This window comes from Etheostoma cragini, chromosome 7 (assembly GCF_013103735.1).
Source record: "Etheostoma cragini isolate CJK2018 chromosome 7, CSU_Ecrag_1.0, whole genome shotgun sequence".
NCBI classification, from domain to species: Eukaryota; Metazoa; Chordata; class Actinopteri; order Perciformes; family Percidae; genus Etheostoma; species Etheostoma cragini.
This window is the reverse complement of record NC_048413.1, coordinates 5,369,326-5,392,994: the sequence shown is the minus strand read 5'-3', so window position 1 is coordinate 5,392,994 and position 23,669 is coordinate 5,369,326. Positions and strand designations below refer to the sequence as shown.

Below are 23,669 nucleotides of genomic sequence, written 5' to 3'. Positions count from 1 at the left end.
CTGCAGATCCCCCTGCCACATTTCTATTTACTGTGCCACTCATTTCCTAAAAGTTGTCTATTGAACCATATGGGTGGCAGAGCACGCCATAAAGTGTCGTAAAAGGCCATGAGCTTGACACTGTGAGAAACAAGAAAAAAAAAGAAAGAAAACATTACCCGGCAACCCATCCCTATTATACAACTAATGAAACACTCTAGGTCCATCCTCTGAACTACGACGAACCGCAGCTTTAGCGTGAATTAGACTTCCAGTAGTCCTTCTTGCTATCTCAATATATTAGGCTCTTCCCAAACATAACACAGGCATATATACGCACACAGTCAACAAGACGACTTGAGTTGCTAGCCGATAATGAACAACAATTAGGTTATTTCAAAATGGCATTACCGCATCCACGAACTTGCGAACTTGTAGCACTGAAACAATAAACTGAGTGCACCTGAAAGAGAACGTAAAAAGAGAGAAAGCATACCATCTGTAACTTCACATTCCACAACAGGTAGTTCACCACTGCTTCAGATACATTGTCATTTGTCGTTTCACCTGCAGCGAGTATCCTGGCGGCATGAAGACGTTACGTCCACAGTTCAGGACAGTCCTCAGAAGTAGTAGCCCGGGGCCTTATGTGTAGCAACCCGACGACCATAAAACTCCTGGGCCTCCTCTGGTGAGGAGAAGATGAGCGTTTGGTTTTCAAATTCAACTCGAAGGCGTGAGGGGTATAGCAAACTAAACCGTACGTTCTTTTCATACAGCAGCTGTTTGATGCTCTTAAATGCAGCACGTTTCCTCGCCAGACCCGCCGACAAGTCCGGATACATCCTAAGTTTGGATCCCTTGTACTCCACTTTTCATCAGTATAATGCACTGTAACTTCGAGATAATTTTACCCAGTGACTCCAGTAGTCCCCGGTGAGTCCAGTAGTCCCCAGTGGGTCCAGTAGTCCCCAGAAAGAGCAGCAGCGGGTGCATGTTGTAACGTGGTTGCTTTTGCATTCCTCTCCTTTTCATAGAACTGGGAGTCTGATGGTCCGTGTTGAGGGAATCTCATACCTGCCATCATGTTGCAATTCTCAGACCAATGTCCTCCACAACACTAGGACCTGCATTCTGTAGCTGTCCACGTCGCTATATGGCATTTGTTAGCATCTCTTGTCTTTGTTTACCTCTACTTACCCACACGCTGCATCTAATGTAGCCTAGTCTGCCGAAGCCTCGCGCCGCTGTGTGTTTCGTTGAATGATTTGCTGGTATCAACTGTCAAGGTGATATTTCAGACTGGAAGTACTCCGGTGATAAGAAAATTCAACTTTGCAGTATTTACAAAGCCTGTGAGCAACACACTTTTACAATAATAAAGAAATAATAAAAACTGCGTTAACTCGCGATAAAGAAAATTGTATATGTATACATATATATATATATATATATATATATATATATATATATATATATATATATATATACATACACTACAAATTTCCATTTCACTCCATTATAGACAGGATACCAGCTGATCTGGGTGGGTGGCTGATCTTTAATGCAATATCTACATTTCCCATTATCAGCAACCATTCATCCAATGTTCCAAAGGCACATTTTGTTTACTAATCTGATATTATTTTAAAAAACTAACTAAGAAAACATTAAACAACCCTTTTGCAATTATGTAAGCACATAATTTCATCTGGAAACTGCTGCCCTGGTTAAAAAAAACAAGGCAACTGACCTCAGCTGGGATTCTGTCTATAATGGAGTCCAATGGAAATGTGTGAGTGACCCCAAACTTTTGACCGGTAGTGTATATATATTTGGCATCATAGTTGGTATCATTTTAGAATAAAGAACGTTTGTGTGTGTGTTTGTGGACTTTTTAGTGCTTTTCTACTTTTAAAACCAGTTTTCAGTAAGCGTGGCCCTGATCTTAACAGAGATGGCTCTCCTTCTTTTCTCTGCCCTCCTCCTCTTCTTCCTCTCTCCATGAACTTGTCTTGAGGTATGTCCCTTACGAAAACTAAGGGAAAAGGCTGAGAAATAGCATGCTAGTTAACATTAACATAGACACAGGCTATACTGCTAACTAACATTCTAGTTAACATTAACACAGGCACAGGCTAATTACTCCTAACTAACATACTAGTTACCATTAACATAGGCCCATGCTAATTACTGCTGACTAACATGCTTGTTACCATTAGTAATTAAACCTAAACAGCTAATGGAAGTCCATGCCACGTCATCAACTGAATAATCCAGTGTGTGAAGTTTTGCAGGGTGTTTGAGTTAGCTTTGCAAGGCAAAGATGAAACTGAGGGCTCCTCCACTAGCCCTGGTATTTTTCCTGGTGTTCAATGAGTGTCTTGAAAATGCTAAAGTTTTCAAGGGGACATCAAAGACAATTCAAACGAGCTACTGGGATGGATAGATAGATAGATAGATAGATAGATCGATAGATAGATAGATAGATAGATAGATAGATAGATAGATAGATAGATAGATAGATAGATAGATAGATAGATAGATAGATAGATAGATAGATAGATGGATAGATAGATAGGTAAGTTAGATATGAATTGATCCCACCAAAATTGGAAATTAGTGTTACAGCAGCAAAATATCAGTCACAGCAATACTAGGATACAATACACATACATAAATTATGCTTTAAATAATAATAATAGTATAGAAAACAAGAACAAATATTTGAATATATACAAGTAGGGAATACAAAAAATGTGAAACTGCTTAACTAGGAATGAGAAATATGTAGATAAACCTATTGTGCAGGTTGCATTAGTGCAGTATTTCTGATGTCTCAGAGTCTTATCAGCACCCAGTGATGAGGTGGTAATAACTTGTATTGCCTGTGGTAGTAATGATTTCTTGTAGCGGTCTGTGCAACATCAAAGCTGTCGGAGCCTCTAAGAGAAGCCGCTCCTCTGGTGGACCAGGGTTATCCATGATAGAAACAGCTGTCTTGTGGAGGAGATGAAGTCATCCAAGCTGACGAGACCATGGACACAGCTGGTACATCGATGGCAACCATAAAGTGCAGGAGCGCTTTTTTGAGTTTCTTCTAATCTTGGAATTCATCTCAATCACCAGCGTGCTTTAGAGAGACATAACAGCCTTTTTGCCACTGACAAGAAAGTCAAACTCAGTGCACAAGCTTACGATGGAGCCAGTGTGATGAGAGGAAAGAAGACTGGTGCGCAGAAAAGAATACCCATTATGTGCATTGCCATGCACATCAGCTGAATTTGATCAGGCAGCAAGCTACTTCTTGCATTAAAAAAGTGAATATTTTCTTTTCTGATCTGAGCAGGATTGCACCTTTTTTTTCCCGGTTGCCCAAACGCACCAGCATTGTTGACCAGACTGAAGACTACCCAGAGCTTCATCCACACGGTGGAACTTCAACAGCAGAGTCGTGATCACTATCCACGAGAACCGAAACGACCTCATACAATGTTTTGAAGCCATCGGGAAGGGTTCATTGGGTTCATTTGACCAGCCCACCGTGAGAGAGGCATCTGGCTACGTGGGGATGCTACATGATGAAGATTTAATTTTTTTCTTGTGGCTTTTTCACAAAATCCTGCCCTAGGTCAACATTCTGTACCAGAAGCTCCAGAAGAAGGACATTGATGCTGTCTTCATCAAACGTGCCCTACACAGCTTCACAAGCAGTGTGCAGGCCATAAGGTAAGATTAAACAATCTCAAAGCAGAGCTTTATTTGAAAATGTATGCATGAAAGGAGACTGCATTTGTGTTAGAAATTACATTATTCTCATTATATTGTATATGGCCTGTGGTGTAATCTATCTTACTTTATATACTAGGTGTACTAAGTTGTTCTTATAAGTGGATGAACCCATGCAATAGTTGACTAAAAGTAGGAATAAATAAATCATCTTTTGGATATTGATTTAATGCCTTAATTAAAACAATAGTAAAATCCAACCTTTAAGAACGCCAATTTTCTTTTTTCTTTTATTCTTCTTTTTAGTCAACTCTGGAATGGGCTCATAAACGTTTGAGCACCACTGTATACTGTGCTGAACATCCAGGCTAGGTGAGACACAGGCTAACTTAAACACTAAAGACTTTAGTTATCCCTGCCCATTTTATGTGGAACTGAAATATTTCTACTACATGGGGATAAATTGCATACAACCTGTACATCAAATATAGACTACAATACTGTATATAGCCTAACAAACACATTGGTTTGTTTTCCTTCATGGACTCCTCTTAACAGCAGCTGCAAAAAACAACAGGAGCCAAAAGATCCAGAACAGCTTTAAGAGAAGAGGAGAAGCAGAGGCTGTCTGAAGAGGTCTGCAACACCTTCCTTGATCACACCAAAGCAAGGTTCTCTTTCACTGACCACCACGTGAGTGCTACCGTACTGCAAGCTTGTTTGAAAGGCACTGCCATTCATGTCCTGATGAGGCTCTGAATGCCAGTGTGATCGCACAAGGCAAAGCTCAAGACAGAACTCTCTCTGATCTATAAGAATCCTGAATTCAAGGTGCACTAGCACTGCACCAGATTCTCATGAGCTCCAACCTCCAGGAGACAATATCTGAGAATCGGACTCTCTGGACTGGGATCCTTATACTCCCCTGACAACAGCTGAATCTGAGAGATGTTTCTCAACTTTGATGCGAGTTAAGTAATTCCTGCAAAATTCAATGGGCCAGGAATGTCTGAATGTACTGGCCATGCTTTCTATGAGAGGGAGCTAGTCCTCAACATGCCTGATTTCAATGAGAAAGTCATTGAAAGAGAGAAGAGCACAGTTTCAGTACAAGTAATGTAGTCTCGCTCTCTCTCACACTCACACACACACACACACACACACGCACACATTTGTTTGAATTTTTATTCATTCAAAAAATAGTTTAAAAAAAATAAAAATGTTAATTTTTAAAAATCTATACAATTGACTAGACTATAGTTGTTCACTTTTCCAAAGCTAGACAGATAGCTGCGTTTACCTTTTCTAAAAATTATTTTTAAATGCTGTTTTCAGGCAAAATGTCTATCACTGTTCATGTTCATTTTCACAAATCTATGCAAGTGGGCAGAATATGGAAGTCTATACAAATTGCTTATTACCAATAACTTAATAACATGCATTGATGTTTTCAGTAGCCTCTGTCAAAAGCTCCTGCTCGCTTGTTGTGATTTATGCTCTGATGCACATAACTCTAATTCATCCATGAGGCGTTATTGAAGTAAGTAATTAATGTGTATATTGGAATTCTTTAGTCAAACTTAGAAGCAACTAAACATTCTGGTTTGGTCTTCAATGTGTAAAGCCAAGATGCACAGACCATCTCAACCCTCACTTGTTATTTCACTTATTTGGAACAGTATTACTTTGGTAATATCCTACACTCCATAAAATGTAGTTCTAAAGAGCCCCTTCTTTTAACAATTTGTCTACTTGTTGTTGCCATGTTGTTACTATTGATTGTTCAAAGCGTGCACTTCCCTTTACTCTAATAGATTATAAGGCTGCACTACCTTTGAAATGTTTTAAATGTGGTAAAATGTCTGATCCTACAATCTGAACAAATACCGAGATGCTGTATTTTCAGCTGATATTTCATTTGTTTATGGAGTTTATATTGTTTATGCAGTGTTGTGGAATGTGAAAGAACACCCTTGATTATTTTTACTGTGATAACTTATTTTGCTTTTGTGAGCTAATACTTTTGAGATCAGTCAATAAATGCTTCCAGTATTGACTTATATGCTGCCCTCATCTTTATGTTGTTGCTGGACATATATTTTTTTAAATGTGTCCTGTTTGGCTATTTTACATCACACAACATTGGATTAATGTAAGTAATAAATAAGTGTAATAATTATTTGTGGAGCCATCGGTCACCTTAATTATAATCAGAAAATTTGCCCCCCTTGAGAATTTCTTTTACTTAACAAATTTCCTCTTTTTTTTCCAACTGTATACTTCAGCTCTACTCGGGACCGCAGGCAGCAATGGACCGGGGTGGGCTCAGGTTTAAGTTTTTTAAATATGAATAATCCAATACAGTGCATTGTTTTAAACTGGTGCAGTGCTTTGCACCGGAGGAATCCAAAAATAACCGTTTTAGCGGTTTGACATGAACGCCACACGATGGAGAGGTTTGTTTTCGTCACATGACAGGAAATAGGAAGCTGTACGCCTTTAGGAGTGTCTAACCAGCAGCGACATAACTATTTGAAGGCTTTGAAATATATATATTTATTGGATAATTAAGTGTGTTCTCGATTTAAATGCACGCGGTTCGTGTTGTTTTATGTTCGGATTTATCGCCAGCTGTCTGTTTTTGGCTTTAAATAATCAACCTTGTCAAGCTAGTTTTAGCAAAGTGGCTAATGTTAAGTAGATCACAACCTTGTCCTGTCCGCCACCACAAACACGTTTGTGGTAGCTTGTCAATAAACCTGTCAGCGTTAGTTATTGTCGGAACAGTGGCTGGCAGTTCGCAGTGTACACTTCATGTTCCTCTAGACATGTCCTGAGTGGGTTTGGACAGGGTAAGACCATCTCCTGACAGGGGACTTTGGCTGGCATGTTGCAGAGCTAACGCTCCAACGGTCGTCTGGCGGTGAGTCAGAAACACGTACGTTTGTACATTACTTTAACGTTGGCTATCTGTGACGTTAGTACGGCCATGACACAATGTCGCTTGGATGCTAACTTTAGTTAAATATCTTAAAGTTACTGTCACTCTGCCAACGCCGGAAAACGTTTAGTGAAAGCTGTCTTTGGTAACGTAACTAATTATAATGCTGTCATTGCGACGTGACGTCGGAAAGCTAGTGTCGGCCGCCAAGTTGTTGCCAATCAAATTAGCCTAGTTTTCTAGCTCATAAAAGTACCAGCTATCCCTAAACGTTAGCTAACGTTACACTTCATTAATAGACTTCAAACAGACTACAATAGCATGGACAAAGACACAAAAAACCCTAATAGAACTAGAAAGACATGAGTGGTTTGTAGTGAGTTCCGTTAGTATCAGGAATGACAACACTCCCATAGTCACATCACATGAAAGCCTTCTTTGTCAGTGTTAACTTTGGCGTTTATTAGGCACGTGCCTGTCTTGTATGATGAAATGTATCGACAGACTTACAATTGAGTCACACTGCAGCATGTACAGTAGCTACCTACATGTAACAAAGTCACTTTTTAAAATGCTTGATTTTATAATGGACATTGGTGTGAGTGGCTCCACCACACAGGTGAACATCTTAACAAATCAACCACCATATCTCTACAGGTTAATAAAATGTATGTCCCGTGTTTATTAGACATTGAACTTGTCTCCTGTGAGGTCTTCAAGCGAACGGCTGGTGCTTTACCCGCCTCAGCATCCCTGAGCCAGCAGGATGTTGGAGGGCCTTGTTGCCTGGGTGCTAAACACATACCTGGGGAAATATGTCAGCAACTTGAACACAGATCAGCTCTCCATTGCCCTTCTGAAAGGTAATTACACATGCTTCTATCTTTAGGTTTCTATTTGCAAAGCATGCTGCAGTGTTCCACATTTTTAAAGGTCTTTTCCTCTCCGTCCTCCTCCATCTCCTCTGTATTAAATCAGCTTGTATAGACTCAACACTCGCAAACGTTTTTGCTTAACTCTGTTGTGTTATACAGTGGTGCTCATAAGTTTATGAACCCATGCTTAGCACAGGCTAACTATAACTAACTAAAATGCTAGTTAACATTAGTAATTACACCTAAACAGCTAATGCAAGTTGAAACTGTCTGCGAGCTTCTCCTGACAATACGGTAGTTTTTTATATAATCGCCTACAATCGTTTTATAAAAACATCTGCTACGGAGCCATAACGTCAGCTACAAGGTAATAGAGCCTTTTATACATTGTTGTGTTTCTTTAGAAATAAACAACAGACAAATAGAGTCTTTAAACGCTTCAGATGTAAAGTTATTCACTGTCAAAGTGGACCCAAAATGAATGGCAGTCAATGGGATGCTAGCGGCGAGTGATGACTTGGTATCCTTAAAATGTCGCCATATGAGCTACGCTTTGTGTCGGTTGGCTTATCCCCTTGGAGTATTGTCCATCGTTCCAAGCGGAACTTTTTGACCATTTTCAGGGGATCATCCGGGGACTTTCAGTGCACTGACTTTTTGCGTAACCTACACTATATACTTAAAACTAAGCGTTTGTAGTGTGCAAGTAGGCGGTTTGAAACACAGCCAGTGTTTGACTGTTTCCTTCCATTCCTCAGGTGCAGTGGAGCTGGAGAACCTACCTTTGAGGAAAGATGCCCTCCGAGAGTTTGACCTGCCGTTTGAAGTTAAAGCAGGTGAGACACACTAACTGATGACCTCACGAAGTTTAAACACAACCAACAAGTTAACCCTATTTTCCACCGGGCGCTGCGTCCCAAAATTGTGCGTGAAGCGGCTCTCTGCTAAGCTAAAACTGGGCACCATGTCCATTTTCACGCGAGCCTCGGGGGCGTTCAGACAGCAGGCAGGAAGTGAAACAGGAGAGCATTCAGTCAATTTACCAAGGTCACCCCCCAATATTGTAAATGTCTCCTTTACAACACCATGGACAACGAGAGATTGATCTTGGAGATGGGAAACCATAAAACAACATGATGTAGTTTAAGTTCAACAACCATCAACTTAGCAGCTTTTTTTTTTCAAGTTCTTGACACAGTACCTGTATTTTACATTGTGCCTAAGAATTAAAGATAGCCAAATATATGTTGGAGAGGAGTTGTGCAACAAGTTTCATTTTGATGGACCAATCTCAACAAAATGTTTTTAAATGATATAGGCTTGTCTTAAAAGTCAGCTAATGCAAATCACAAAAATTCTACAGATGAGCCACAAATGAAAGCAAGTAAATAAAACATAAAGTGCTTTTCATAGATAAAAATCAGAGTGCTTTACATAAAACATACAGTATTATACATATTAAGATCGGCATAGCTGCTTTACATGGAAAGGGCAAACCAACATGCAGAATGGTAGAAAGGTAGTGTTACCTCTACCTGAGGTATGAAGACTGCTAGTCAGATGCCAGAATAGAAAAAAAAAATCTCAGTTCATTGTTTAACTCTTAGTAGCTTGATTGCAAGTTTCACCTGGAGGCCGTCATCAAAACAAACTGAATCAGGATTTTCCTGTCTGGTGATATGTGCTCTAATGTACAACGGAGAAGCAGCAGCATTCTTCATTATACACACCTTCTCTCACTGCTGAAAGAAAAGAGTTTGGGTGCGTTTTAAGTGGTGCTAATGGAGGAAAAGTCAGGGAGCAACATCAGTGCTAGAAAGACCGGCAGCGGCAGACATGAATCCGTGGGCAGCTAGATGTAAACATAATATATGGATCAGGCTTATTATACAGCACATTCTCCTTATAGACAGAATCACTGCAATGTCGCGCCAATGCAAAAATCCTTTCTGTGTGACATCTGGCCGTTGATTTGAGTTGTGAAGATATGTGAAATCAGCAAGTTTGTCTCTTTCAGCTGTAACTGTAAGGTTTAAAGATAAACACGGAGGTCCCAACTATCTGTGATCTCTGCTGCAGGGCTCAACGCTAGCTTTCTTCAATGCTAGCTTCTTCAACATTAGCTTCTTCAACGCTAGCTTTTTCCCCAGCGAGCACACTATCTACCAATTGTAATCACTACTTACAGAGCCTTGCATGGTCAAGCTCCCTCTTCCATCCAGAATCTATTGCACACCCACACTTCTTGGCGCTCTCTGAGGTCTTCAAGCCAAGACCTTTAAGCTGTTCCCAGAACAGGTTTTAAAACCAGAGGTGATCAAGACTTTTCTGTGGGGGCTCCAAGGCTCTGGAACTTTCTCCTTTTAGCCTAAGGGCCTTGGATCCTGCGGAAAAGTTTAAAAAACACCTGAAGATGGATCTTTTTAGACAAGCCTTTAACTAGCCATATGGTTTTGTGTGTTGTTGTTTTTATTTATTTTACTATAAAGCACTTTGTGACCCCTCTTGTCTGTGAAAGGTGCTATAGAAATAACGTTAACTTACTAACTTACATTTTTGTCCTGCTGCCATGATGGATCATGTTCTCTGTATTCCATTGATGAGGGATGTTTATATGCTCATGCATGCCCTTTACCCAGGGTTAACTTAAGTTATAGATGATTGATCTAAGTCTTATCACTTGTTCTGAAACCGGACACCCGTCAACCTCAGAGTTCAGATTTGAACTCTGAGGTTGAGGTAAACCGGCTTCTTGAAATACCCCTCAGGTGACATATTGTGGTAATTTTTTGATTTACTACAATAAATATATTGTGTGTTGGACGTTCTATCATTTCAGAAATTTAGTTTCAGTTTTTACAGTAGAAAAACAGTTTTGCATAAAGTGGTAACATGCTTTAGCATATAAGGGAGACACTTAAGCATGTGTTGCTTAGTTTCAAACAGGGACAGTGTAAGTCAACACTTTTATTAGGTCAGATAAAGCACAATCAGGGTTCTTAGACCTTTTCCAAGGTCAAATTCAAGCACTTTCAAGGTCCATTTAAAGTTTTTCCAGCACTGTAAATTAGATACCAATCCATGGTCAAAATTATTATTTAGTGTTTTTGTCACATTAAAAGACATAAAGCTATAAACAACCAAAATTGTGTTAAGGGTCAGATATTTAAGCAAAACACAAGTTTTATTTCCAAATGTCTAAGTAGACTTTGCTTGCTATCTAAGTCAGTCAGACTAAATCCAGGAAAACAACTGCACCCTCTTAGATTTTGCCCAAATTTTATGCCAACCGTAATGTCAGTCTTTTCCCACTTTTTCCCCATGCTGTACAAACTTGTAATGGTTCAGTCATATTGACATGTTTGTCTTCCTCAACACACAGGTTGGGCTGCCTGTCTTTCTCTCTCTAACCTGTCTCTCACTCTAACCTGAATAATACCTTCCATTATATTAATGTCCAGATATTGCTTTCCAGAAAATGCAATTTTCAGGCTGTAAAACTGAAGTAATTTCAAAGGCTGAAAATATGAAGACAGGACTGGAACAGAAATATTTGACAGGCCTTGTTTTTGGGACACATTCTTGATATATACAAGGTTCAATCAAAATCTGAAACATTAACAACAACGTGTAATTCCACTTTAACCCAGAAGACTCTTCAGGGCCGGATTAACAATTGCATGTGCCCCGGGCAACAAGAGTCAAGACCCCCCCCCCTTTGACCGCTTATCCGGTATCGGGTCGCGGGGGCAGCAGCTCAAGTAAGGGACCCCAAACTTCCCTTTCCCGAGCCACATCAACCAGCTCCGACTGCGGGATCCCGAGAAGTTCCCAGGCCAGGTTGGATAGATAATCTCTCCACCTAGTCCTGGGTCTTCCCCGAGGCCTCCTTCCAGCTGGACGTGCCTGGAACACCTCCCTAGGGAGGCGCCCAGGAGGCATCCTTACCAGATGCCCGAACCACCTCAACTGGCTCCTTTCGACACAAAGGAGCAGCGGCTCTATTCCGAGCTCCTCTCGGATGACTGAGCTTCTCACCCTATCTCTAAGCGAGACGCCAGCCACCCTCCTGAGGAAACCCATTTCGGCCGCTTGTACCCTGGATCTTGTTCTTTCGGTCATGACCCAGCCTTCGTGACCATAGGTGAGGGTAGGAACGAAAATTGCCCGGTAGACTTTGCCTTCTGGCTCAGCTCCCTTTTCGTCACAGCGGTGCAATAAACAGAATGTAATACCGCACCGGCTGCTCCGATTCTCCGACCAATCTCACGCTCCATGGTCCATGGTGTGTGTATATATATATATATATATATATATATATATATATATATATATATATACATTTTTTTCTTTTTTAGCAAATAAAAAACTGAAAAGTGGTGCGTGCAAAATTATTCGGCCCCTTTACTTTTCAGTGCAGCAAACTCACTCCAAGTTCAGCCAGGATCTCTGAATGATCCCATGTTGTCCTAATTGACTGATGGTGATAAATAGAATCCACCTGTGTGTGATGAAGTCTCTGTATAAATGCACCTGCTCTGTGATAGTCTCAGGGTTCTGTTGAAAGCGCAGAGAGCATCATGAAGACCAAGGAACACACCAGGCAGGTCCGTCAAAGATGGTGGTGGCAGCATCATGGTTTGGGCCTGCTTTTCTTTAACAGGGAAAGGGAAGATGGTTAAAATTGAGGGGAAGATGGATGCAGCCAAATACAGGACCATTCTGGATGAAAACCTGTTGGAGTCTGCAAAAGACCTGGAACTGGGACGGAGATTTATCTTCCAACAAGGCAATGATCCCAAACATACAGCAAAATCTACAAAGGAAAGGTTCAGAAATAAACGTATCCAGGTGTTAGAATTGCCAAGTCAAAGTCCAGACCTGAATCTAATCGAGAATCTGTGGAAAGAACTGAAAACTGCTGTTCACAAACGCTCTCCATCCAACCTCACTGAGCTCGAGCTGTTTTGTGAGGAAGAAAGGGCAAGAATTTCAGTCTCTCGATGTGCAAAACTGATAGAGACATACCCCAAGCGACATGCAGCTGTAATCGCAGCAAAAGGTGGCTCTGCAAAGTATTAACGCAAGGGGGCCGAATAATTTTGCACGCACCACTTTTCAGTTTTTTATTTGCTAAATCTTTTTAAAATATCTAATAGATTTTGTTCCACTTCACAATTGTGTCCCACTTGTTGGTGATTCTTCACAGAAAATAAAAATGTTATATCTTTATGTTTGAAGCCTGAAATGTGTCAAAAGGCTGAAAAGTTCAGTGCATTCAAGAGACAGAACCAACGCTCAAATGTTTAACAGAACTTTTTACAATGAATCTTTCACAGAACTTGGTGGCTATAGAGTAATTATTAAATGTTAATATGTAGCCATACAAATACATTTTGACTGCAACACTGGCATAAAACAGACAGCTAGGGAAGCCTTAATATGAAATTATCACCAGCCATGAAGCAGACCAGTCCGGTCTTTGCAGCGGACTCACTTTGGTACGAGCCCCGACAATGCTAATTTGCTAATGTTGTCTCTCAGCGTGTATACAGTGCACATGTACAGTATATACAAAATATAATTCCACATAACACTAATAAGTACACCTGTAGGACAGACCAATGTGTAAACATTTAGAGGCATCATCAGACCTAATAACATTAGTTTTAAACAGACTAAAACTAATACAATAGTATGTACACTAGATACACTAGAGAGCACTTGTTGTTGAGCAACGTTTTATATAACGGTCTTCTTTGTCTTATTTCATCATGAGCTGTTAGAATAAATTGTAAAACTGCAAAAAACGATGCAGAATCTTATAAACCCAAGAAAAATTGCTCATAAAAAATGTTCTAATCTAAAAAAAGTTGTATTTTTTCTGTGCAATAATGGCATGAGTTTGTTTCTGTTCTTTTCAGTGCTTCAAGAGCTTGTTCGAAGGACTCAGCCTGGGTTAGCATACTACATGATAAATCCATTTAACAGCTTCTTTCTGCATACTACTGATTATGTGCTGTTTGGAATTTCATTGCTTTGAGCACATGGTGACAGTCAAAGGGCATGAAGAAGAGTAGATCCACATTATGGATCATCGTCCTCAGATGCTGCAAAGACCTGTGGGAAAAATGGGAGGATATAATAAGAATTTGTATTATGATAACTATTGTGAAAAAACACTCTTTTACTGTTGTTTTTTAAATTGCTTTGTACTCAATTGTGTCTCAGGCTATGTTTAGAAAGGATCTGAAGACAAAACGAGAAGGTGGTGCTGTGTTCTCATTTTTTATTCTGAGTTTAGACAAGCGCTTTGGGTGGTAAATCTGCGTGCATATGGTGACGCAAAAGTGTGTGAAATTTGATGTAGTATGCATGCAAGGGGGCTAGGTGGTAGTGTGAAGCACTGTCACTCAACACCACCAAGTCCGCGTGCCTCAGTACAACCTTCCTCCTACTTCTATCCCTAGACAACAAAAGCTGACACATGGGGAGCGCAGACAAACACGCGACACACACACGCGTGCACGCCACACAAACACCAAAAAGGCCATTGCCGTCTAAACGGAAGGCACATCTAATAAAATATGTCACTGCGAGCGTTGTCGTGTAGATAAGACCATCTCCAAGTTGTGATGCAGGCATTTAGCTGTTTTTAATTTTTTTTTTTATTTGTTTATTAGTCCCCAATGGGGAAATTACTGCACTACACTCTGTGTACACACTTTTTTTTTTGTTAGTAGTTTTGTTTGTTGTCATGGGCTCATTAGTGCTGCAAACACATTTCACAAGAAGAGACTCAAACACAAGATAAAAGATTATCCAAACCATATCTGGAAACTTTACAAATGGCCTCTTATTGGGTGGCTAAAAAACAGATTTGCACGTTGTCTCAACAGAAATGAGCAGGCTGTGGTTCCTCTTGAGTGATCCATTCATCATGTTGTCTTTTACCAGGTTTCATTGGAAAGATTACTCTCCAGATCCCTTTCTACCGACCTCACAGTGACCCATGGGTCATCTCTATGTCCCAGCTCAACCTGATCATCGGCCCTGCCCAGCTTCTAGACTGCGATGTAGAGAAGGAGAGAGAGGAGGAGAGAGAGCGCAAAACGCGACTCCTCAGGGCTCTCGAAGACAAATTCAAAGTAGGTGGATCAATGCTTCAGAGTATAAGTTGTATTTTTTGCACGGGAAGGATAAAAAAATAAATTCAAAAACATTCATCAAGCTATTAAGTTTTCTTGTCTCTAATGAGCATTGCAGCCTCAGAGTGACACTAGAGTAGCGCCACTCTTGTGCATCATATTATAGCACACTATACTCTACACCAGCCTTCACCTGGAAATGAAGGAAACTACGTGAGATTGCTGTTAACTGTCTACAGTTAATTCTTAACACTATATTCCTCCGGGCTCGTCACAAAGCTTAAGGACCTGGACACCTCACTATGCCTGTGGATCCTTGACTTCATTACAGGCAGAGCCAGCTTGTAAGGGTGGGTGGTCATAGCTCTCCCACCCTCATCCTTAACACCAGAGTACCTCAGTGTTCCTACTTAGCCTGCATGGAATCATCCTCTGTTTTTTAAACTGAATACCCCGCCTCTGTGACAATGGGACAGTGAGATTGGCAGCAGCTACTATCTAAGGCAAGCAGTAATAGCTAGAAAAATCAATAACTAAAATGTCAAAAAATCCATTAAACCTACAAAAGCTGCTCATGATTTGAAGAAAAAGTACATATTCCTTTCTTTCATTACCTTAAGATCTAAAGGAACTTGCATGTTACTGCTACGGTTACAAGGTTGGTAGGTAGTTTGGCTTTTCGGCCACCGTTTACTAATTTGTCCTAAAAATTTTATGTAGTTGGGAAGCAGTTAAAGAATATGCCCAGCAGGACAATACTATATATTTTGACAATCTTTTGACAGAAAGAGTTTACATGTCTGAATTGTCCCACTCAGGAAAACAGACGTCTTTACCTAAACCCAATAATGGAATTGAATTATGTAGCGTGGCCTTCTTAAGTTATTATATTGTGTAACTTATATCCTTCGCTGTCATTTTGCACTTTTATCTTAAATGTTGTAGTAGTTGTTGTGTATATCTTCATGCTTACAGTATATATACAGACTATATATGATGGTATGTGTTTGGTTCCCGCAGAGTGAGTGTGAACAGAGAGGAGAGTCTTACTGGTCATCTGTCACTGCCTCAGTGGTCACCAGGATTGTGGAAAACATTGAGGTAAGCCATCAAACATTAGACACTAGAGCTGGGACTGTTGAGCCCAGTTCTTACCAAAGATTTGCAACGAGACAAACCGTTTTATAATCTTGCAGACAAAGGTTTCAACGCTCTTATCCGGTCTGTCTTAGCTCAGCTCAAACCAGCTGATTGTGTGGCTGTGACTCAGCTTGTCAAGTCTTCAGATGCTGGTATTTGGAAACAGCCAATAGCGAAGGCAACTACAAACTATAGAAGTCAAATTATCTAGAATCCATTTTATTTCGGTTACAAACTGGTAACTGGTCGAAATGGCAGACTTTCGTTACATTGGTGTGAGTCTTTAGTCTGAACTAGGCTTTAGAAACTACATGTGTATTCTATGCAGCAGGTTAAATAGCCCACCCCACCCCCTGGTGCTGCCTTTACTCTGTGGTCAAACTCATCCCAAACCAGCTCAATTGAGTTAAGGTCGGGTGATTGTGGAGGCCAGGTCATTTGACACAGAACTCCATCACTCTCTTTCATGCTCAAATAGCTCTTACATGGCCTGGAGGTTTGTTTGGGATCTATATCCAGTTGAAAAACAAATGATGGTCCCACTATGTCCAAACAGCATGTTGCTGCAGAATGCTGTGGTAGCCAGTAGGGATAACGACCAAATATTGTTATCGCAATATCACTTTGCGCAGTATTATATCTAGGGGTGCTAGATATATCGATTCATTATTGTAATTGCAATATATCGAAAGTAGAGCCCACTTTAAACATCATAATGATAATATAATGTACATCTTAGTGCACGTCAGCGCACGGGTCCACTACGTGACAAACCCTACAGAGTGCACCACTACGCGACAAACCCTATGGAGCGTACCACGGGTCCACTACGTGACAAACCCTATGGAGCGTATCACTAGTCCTCTATGTGACAAACCCTATGAAGCGTACCACGGGTCCACAACCTGACAAACCCTTAATTCAAAATGTATATCAATATTGCAATATTAATAATCAATATCGCAATATCACATTTTGTCAATATTGTGCGACCCTAGTAGCCATGCTGGTTAAGTGTATCTTGATTTTTGAAGTACATTATGAAGGCATCTTTTAATTCCTAAAATGTACAGCACGGATCAAATGTGTTTTAATGTCCATATGGGCATCTGACTATGTTGTAAGATTAAGTTTTAAAATTGGGGACCTATCCTTCAAGCTAGGTTTACCTTATAAACTGACAACTGAGTGATTATGATACAATTATATAACTCAGGCAAGATTTTGAACCTGTACAAGCACTCTGAAGAACAATACCTGAAGAAGTAAAAAGCTTTCAGATGTCAGGACACTAAACTTTCATGATGCTTTCCTGACACTCGTCAGGCCAAAGCAACATATACGGTAGTTGTTGTTGTTGAGTGACGACTGACTTTGATTTGGTTTGTATGTAGCTGAAGATCCAAGATGTGCATCTTAGATTTGAAGATGACTTGTCCAACCCAGAGAAACCCTCTTCCTTCGGGGTTTGCATTAACAACGTTTCTGCTCAGAACCCCTCCAAAGAGACGGTTAGTGTTACTTTATTGCTTTACATTTAGACTTATAGTGGATAGGAAGAATTTAAAGATCAGTGATATTAACCCTTGTGTTGTCCTCTGAGTCAAAAAAGGACAAAAAGTTGACATTTTTGTCTTCTCTAACAAACACTAGTTTTACACTACTTTTTGGAATTCATGGTCAATAACCCTCATTTATATAGAATTATACCTAATATTTGAATAAAAAAGCAAAGGTTTTGAATTATACAGTACTAACAGTTAAGATCAGAGGAACCTACAGATGAATTTATTCAGGAATGAAATTGATCAATTGTATTTACAAAGAGCGTTGTAAGGGATCCGATCCATTTTTTTGTGGTAATTTGGTTAAAAAGAACCCATATTTTAGATATAGACATTTTTTAAAGGTGTCAAATTTGACCCGAGGACAACAGGAGGGTTAAGAACAGGTGCTGCAGTAGTCAAAATTATTTTTTTTACCAAAACCCTTTCTTTCTAGTGATTAGTAGTATGTTATATTTATCCGTACCTTTTATATTTTTCTTGATTCAGGACTATCACAGGTCTTTGCTTGAGATTTTCTTTGTAATTGCAGATGCAGAAGCTCCTCCGACAAAAGCAACTGGAGATAAAAGACTTCAGCGTCTACTGGGACACAGAGTGTGAAATGCTGGGAAAGCTGCCCACAAATCAGATCCAGGTCAGGACAGTTAAGGGTATTAGAGCATTGTTCAAAACTTCATTTACATTTCCCTTTTTAGCTTAATCCTTTTCATAGCTGAGCTGTCTTACCGTACAATAGAGCCCTTCCTGTTCCTGCACAAATCACGGAATACAGCAGTAAATGATAGGTATTTGTTGTTTGTATCTAGGGTTAAAACAGGAATGTTGTACTTCCAGGTGTTGTACAGTGAAAGACCACTATGGTTTCTGCCACTTTAGAATAAATCCAATAAACAAACTATCAATACGTCCACAGACCCTAGTTCTGGGACCGCCAGAACTCTGTTTGCTCTTCCATAACAACCGTACGTGTTCCTCAGTAAACTGAATGTTGAAGTAAAGAGAGTTACCATTACATTCAGTTTCAAGTTCACTGGACTTCAGTCCCAAACTAATAAATTCAATTCCTATTATGTGATTCTAAATCAGTTAAACAAAACAAATTCAGTTTTAAATTACACATATTTATGTCCAAAGGTGTCCACCTGTCTGGAAGGAATACATTTACCCACATGACTTGAAACACTATAATGAAGTCCTACTGTAAGTTTAGGAATTTTTGATAATTGAATGCCAAAGCATACCTTGTAATGAGTCATTCTTTACTGAAGGTAGAGCTCTTGTACTTTCAGAGCTGCGGAACATGCTCTGGAATGATCTCTAGTCCTATGTGTCTAGTGTTATTGTTTTTTACCTGTGCAGGATGCCATGACCCAGTGTATGCAGAGCCGTGAACATCAGTACATCTTTGAACCAGTATGTGCCTCCGTGCTGCTCAGACGAAACACTTCCAAGGAACCCTTGAGGTCCCGACACACTCCACGCATTGAAGGCCAAGTTCAGCTGGAGCCCATGTCCCTACGCCTCTCTCAGGTCTGTACCAACACCTGACAGCCTTCTTTAGTTCAGTTGGAGTCTATGTCCCTACGCCTCTCTCAGGTCTGTACCAACACCTGACAGCCTTCTTTAGTTCAGCTGGAGCCTATGTCCCTACGCCTCTCTCAGGTCTGTACCAACACCTGACAGCCTTCTTTAGTTCAGCTGGAGCCTATGCCCCTGCGCCTCTTTCAGGTCTGTACCAACACCTGACAGCCTTCTTTAGTTCAGCTGGAGCCTATGCCCCTGCGCCTCTCTGTTAGGTCTGTACCAACACCTGACAGCCTTCTTTAGTTCAGCTGGAGCCTATGCCCCTGCGCCTCTCTGTTAGGTATGTACCAACACCTGACAGCCTTCTTTAGTTCAGCTGGAGCCCATGTCCCTACGCCTCTCTCAGGTCTGTACCAACACCTGACAGCCTTCTTTAGTTCAGCTGGAGCCCATGTCCCTACACCTGCCTCAGGTCTTTGTAGAAACTGTAGAATTTTACTGCTGTAAGCCTGATTGGTTATTTTTTATATGACATTCAGGTTTATAGTTGTGCATAAGTAAGGGTGTTGGTCTTTGAGTGAAAGGTAACGGCCGTCAAAGGTGGCAACCATCGACTCTGGTATCATTCAGCTACCTCCGCTCCGGCTAGAAGAACTCAAAGTCCATCTACAATCTCCTAGTGTATGCCTGGCTGCATCATGTACCTCAGTCATCAGGCAGCAATCATTTTCATTTGGCCACAGACACAATGTGAGCGAGCACTTTTTACTATGGATTCTTCCATAGTAAAGAATAAGTTCAACAATAAGAACATTTCCATTTTTTTATTGACACCTGCATTGAAAATTATTTGTTAAATTTTCCATCTGCAGTCCAGGCTGTTCTTGTTATACCAGTATAAAAAAAATCTAAAATAAGAAGCTGCACTTCAGCTATTTGTGAAATTGCTGTACTTAAAGTAAATAATCCGGCCTAATTTGACCCTACAGTGTTGCTACTCTGCATCTGCTTTTTGATTTTCTACAAATAGTAAAGCGAATTGATCATCTTAAAATAGAAGATATACTATCTCACGTCACATAAAAGAAAAGGTAAGTGAGTGGTCTTGAAGTTGATTCTTTCGTTTCTCTGTCCATCTTGCCTGTCTCTCATTTGGACATGGTCTTGGTTTGACTTAAACCTCTTTGGACTCGGTCTTGACTCTGGTCTGAGCTAGTCCTTTTGTTGGACTCAACTAAATTGGATTTGACTACAGCCCTGCTACGTCCAAATTTGATACAGTCTATGTTTTTACTGACTGTGTTTCTCTTCTCTCGTAGGTCCAATACCAGCAGATCATGGCATTCCTGAAAGAGCTGGACCGCTGGGAGAGAGAGATGCTTTACCAAAAGTGGAGACCAAAAGTCCCAATTTCTGGGAAGTAAGTTCACAGTTGCAGTCCAACAGTCAATTGACTTTCTTATATCTGCAAACCTCACAAAGAATTTGGTAAAACAAAGTCTGGTCTGCGTCGGTCTTAAATTAGCAAAGCCCGACGCAAGTGTCTTTGCTAATTTAAGACCAAAGCAGTCTTAATTTTCCGACCGGCGTCCATAGCAAATGCACCTGCGCCCATCTTTGTGCCTATGGGCGTGCTGGTCTTACCGGGAGGTGTGTTTAGGTGCATTCTGGGCATATTGCTATCTTGAGGCAGTGAGAAGTGATCGCGTCATTGACCAACAAAAACCTAGTCGGAAGTCAATAATGCTGCATTTCATTGTTATTTTAACAACACATTAGTAAAATGCGCCTCAGCTTATGCAGAGCACAATTACACTGCTTGTTACACACACAAGGAAGCGCAGCAGCACACACACATGCAAAAGATTACAAATAAAAATATTACGGAGTAAATCCATCATAATAGGAATGTGGTCTAAACGCGCCTAGCTTTTAAAGGGATTGGGAAATGACCTCTGATTGGTTGAATTCATGTGACGCCTAAAACACACCTATGCTTAATGAAGATACTAAGTGCAACCCCTTTGAACCATGCGCCCGGCGCACGGACCCTTTTTTCCACTGTCAAACTAGCAAAAGTGGATATGGACACGCCCTAAACAAACCTATGCCACGCGCTTCACGCCGTATGCTTAGATCGTTAAAATAGGGCCCTCTGTCTCTGAAACAAGGTAAAATGGAATTATCCAACTGTCTTATTTTTCACACACTGCCCACATATTGTGTGTGTAATAATACACTTTTAAATCAGATTTGAGCTTGTAACATAGTTTTTCCCTGCAGCTGCCGGCAGTGGTGGATGTTTGCCATTCAGGCCAACCTGAGTGAAATCAGAGAGCAGCGACGGCGAGGCAGCTGGGGCTTTGCCCTGCAGAGGGCCCGAGACGCCCAGACATACACCAGCCTCTACTTCCGAAGGCTCAAAGGAGTCCCACTGAGTTCTCAGGAAGAGGTACTACACTGTAACACAGACATGATGTATTAACACACATTCATCCTTAAACTTCCAACTAAGACCACAAATAATGTCCCTTCATTTTACTAATAGAATTGATAAAATAATCTGCTTTAACAATTCGACATCTCTTTTCACAAGATCAAATGGAAGAAAACAGGAAATAGCTAAGCAGTTTGTTTAACAGTCTGAAAACTAAGCCCTTTGTTCATGAACAGAACCTTCTTTGAAGATGGGACGTGGAATGCAGTGGACATGTGATGCAACGCAGGTTGCTATCGAATTCCATAAGACCTAGTTTTTCCTTTTTATACGTATTTTTTTATAAGTATTTAATATGGAATTAAATTGTATAGTTTTATTTTTCAAAGGTCCCATGGCATGACTATGTTACAATGAGTTTTTTAACATTAATATGCGTTCCTCCAGCCTGCCTATTGTCCCCCAGTGGCTAGAAATGGTGATAGGTGTAAACCAAGCCCTGGGTATCCTGCTCTGCCTTTTGAGAAAATGAAAGCTCTGATTTGCTAATCTGGAATCTTGCTCCTTATGAGCTAATAAGGGGCATGATTACCTCCCCTTTCTCTGCTTTGCCTGAGAAAGAGAGAGACGTCATGGCCGCAAACAAGCAAAGCATGGCAGTTGGTCAAGGCCAAACCCCCAAGATGGCTGTGTGTCATGTTCCTCTTAAGAAGGGGTTCAAAGAAGATCACTGACTCAGCTTAAGTAATTTCCTCTGGAACATCGGTCCAGTGTCAGGATGCTCTGTCCTCTTTAGTTTTCAGACGCAAGACCTTTGCTCGACAATCTTCAGAGATGCACCGGCATGTGGTGTACGGTAGTAGGTGGTCAGAGATATAGCTGGTTGCCAGGCCATGCCAGGCAGAGCCTTAAAAGTGATCAGTAAAATCTTAAAAACGCACTGGCCCTCATTAATGAAACATGCATACGAACAGGCATAGGACGGGCGTATGCCAATTCCTATGCAAAGCTCGTCATTTATCAATTTGAACGTGAGCGTAGGCTGCAAAACAAAATCTCACTACTAATCTGACCTTCTGTAGGCACGTTTTTGAGTCAGTGTGGACTCGCGGTGCAGCATGTAACAGGAGAAGGAGAAGTCAAAAGCTGATCACTTATTGACAATGGCAGATCTGGCTCTTTTAGAAGACTTCTATGAGCCAAGCACACGTACGCACAGGCCACAGTGGATTGGATCATCAGCGGGAGGGATTGTATTTAAAATCATAGGATTTATTGATTATTCCCAAAACAAAGAAGTCAACTGATTATTGATATTTTCCAAATAATTAAAGTTTTTAGCTGATTTGACAATAACCAGTGTGTTTCATCTTTATAAAACTTTGAATTGCGGCTGGATTTGAAAGGCTCTGAGACCCTAAATAAACCTGTTTTGTCTAATTCTAGTCTAAAGCTACATCGTAGTGAACGTTCAAAATGTCCCTGAAAGAAATGCTCCCATGTTGTTTATTTAATTATTTTCTTTGGATGACCAAGATGTACCTCCAGACCCAAAACTATGTTTAGTATATTATAATTAACATATAAAATAATTTATATTTTGGGGGTTTAGGATGCAAATGAGCGTTTTTCCCCTGATTTATATATCAAACTACAGTTTACTACACATGACTGTAGTGCAACTTAGCATTTAAGAAACAATAGACTATCTTAACAAAACCAAACTAACTAGGATTAATTAAAGAAAACCACAAACAACCGGCTTACAGGCCACAGCAAAAGAGGGAGATGCACAGCAACGTAACAATAATAAAGTGACATTTATTAATGATATATTGATGCAAACGAGAGAATAATGAGGTGTGATTGTCAGTATCAGTGATGAATGAAGGTGAATGAATGTAATGGAAAATGTGAGGTGCATGTTGTCAGTAGTTAACAAAGGGAAAACTCAAACAGAGAGAAAACATGTTTGTGCCATGTCGGGAGAATGCGGCCGCATGGTCCAGGACGGACGGACGGACAGACAGACAGACAGACAGACAGACAGACAGACAGACAGACAGACAATATCAGTACAAATGCATTTTCTCTTCCTCAGCCAGGCAAAAGGTTTTTGAACCACTTCTTCTTTGGTTTTTGCATTATCTGGCTATGAAGATCTTCCATTTGGGACCTCATGGTGGTCTCTGTCTGAGTGTCTCCCACTCCTGCTCTTTTTCTTGCTGAGTCAGCTTCAGGTTTTCTGTGGCCTGAAGGAGGGATGCCTTGTCCTCCTTCCACTGATTGAGATTGCTCTCCCCACACAGACAGACAGACAGACACACA

The 23,669-nt window shown here is 40.6% G+C and overlaps 1 protein-coding gene across 6 annotated transcripts in view; it reads left to right on the top strand.

Annotated features, from left to right (window-relative positions):
- The first annotated feature begins 6,220 nt into the window (after positions 1-6,220).
- The window catches only part of vps13d (vacuolar protein sorting 13 homolog D), a 79,700-nt gene continuing 62,251 nt past the window's right edge, over positions 6,221-23,669 (top strand). For 5 of the 6 annotated variants that reach the window (XM_034876870.1, XM_034876872.1, XM_034876871.1 and 2 more), the window contains exons 1-10: positions 6,221-6,631; positions 7,338-7,512; positions 8,283-8,360; positions 14,482-14,672; positions 15,693-15,773; positions 17,207-17,323; positions 17,910-18,014; positions 18,740-18,910; positions 20,224-20,324; positions 21,188-21,356. In XM_034876870.1, the coding sequence (XP_034732761.1) occupies positions 7,416-7,512; positions 8,283-8,360; positions 14,482-14,672; positions 15,693-15,773; positions 17,207-17,323; positions 17,910-18,014; positions 18,740-18,910; positions 20,224-20,324; positions 21,188-21,356 (1,110 nt within the window). In that variant the 5' untranslated portion in view covers positions 6,221-6,631; positions 7,338-7,415. Of the gene's footprint in view, positions 6,632-7,337; positions 7,513-8,282; positions 8,361-14,481; positions 14,673-15,692; positions 15,774-17,206; positions 17,324-17,909; positions 18,015-18,739; positions 18,911-19,279; positions 19,311-20,223; positions 20,325-21,187; positions 21,357-23,669 lie in introns of those variants that run through there. The other variant, XM_034876874.1, reaches the window with a different exon arrangement.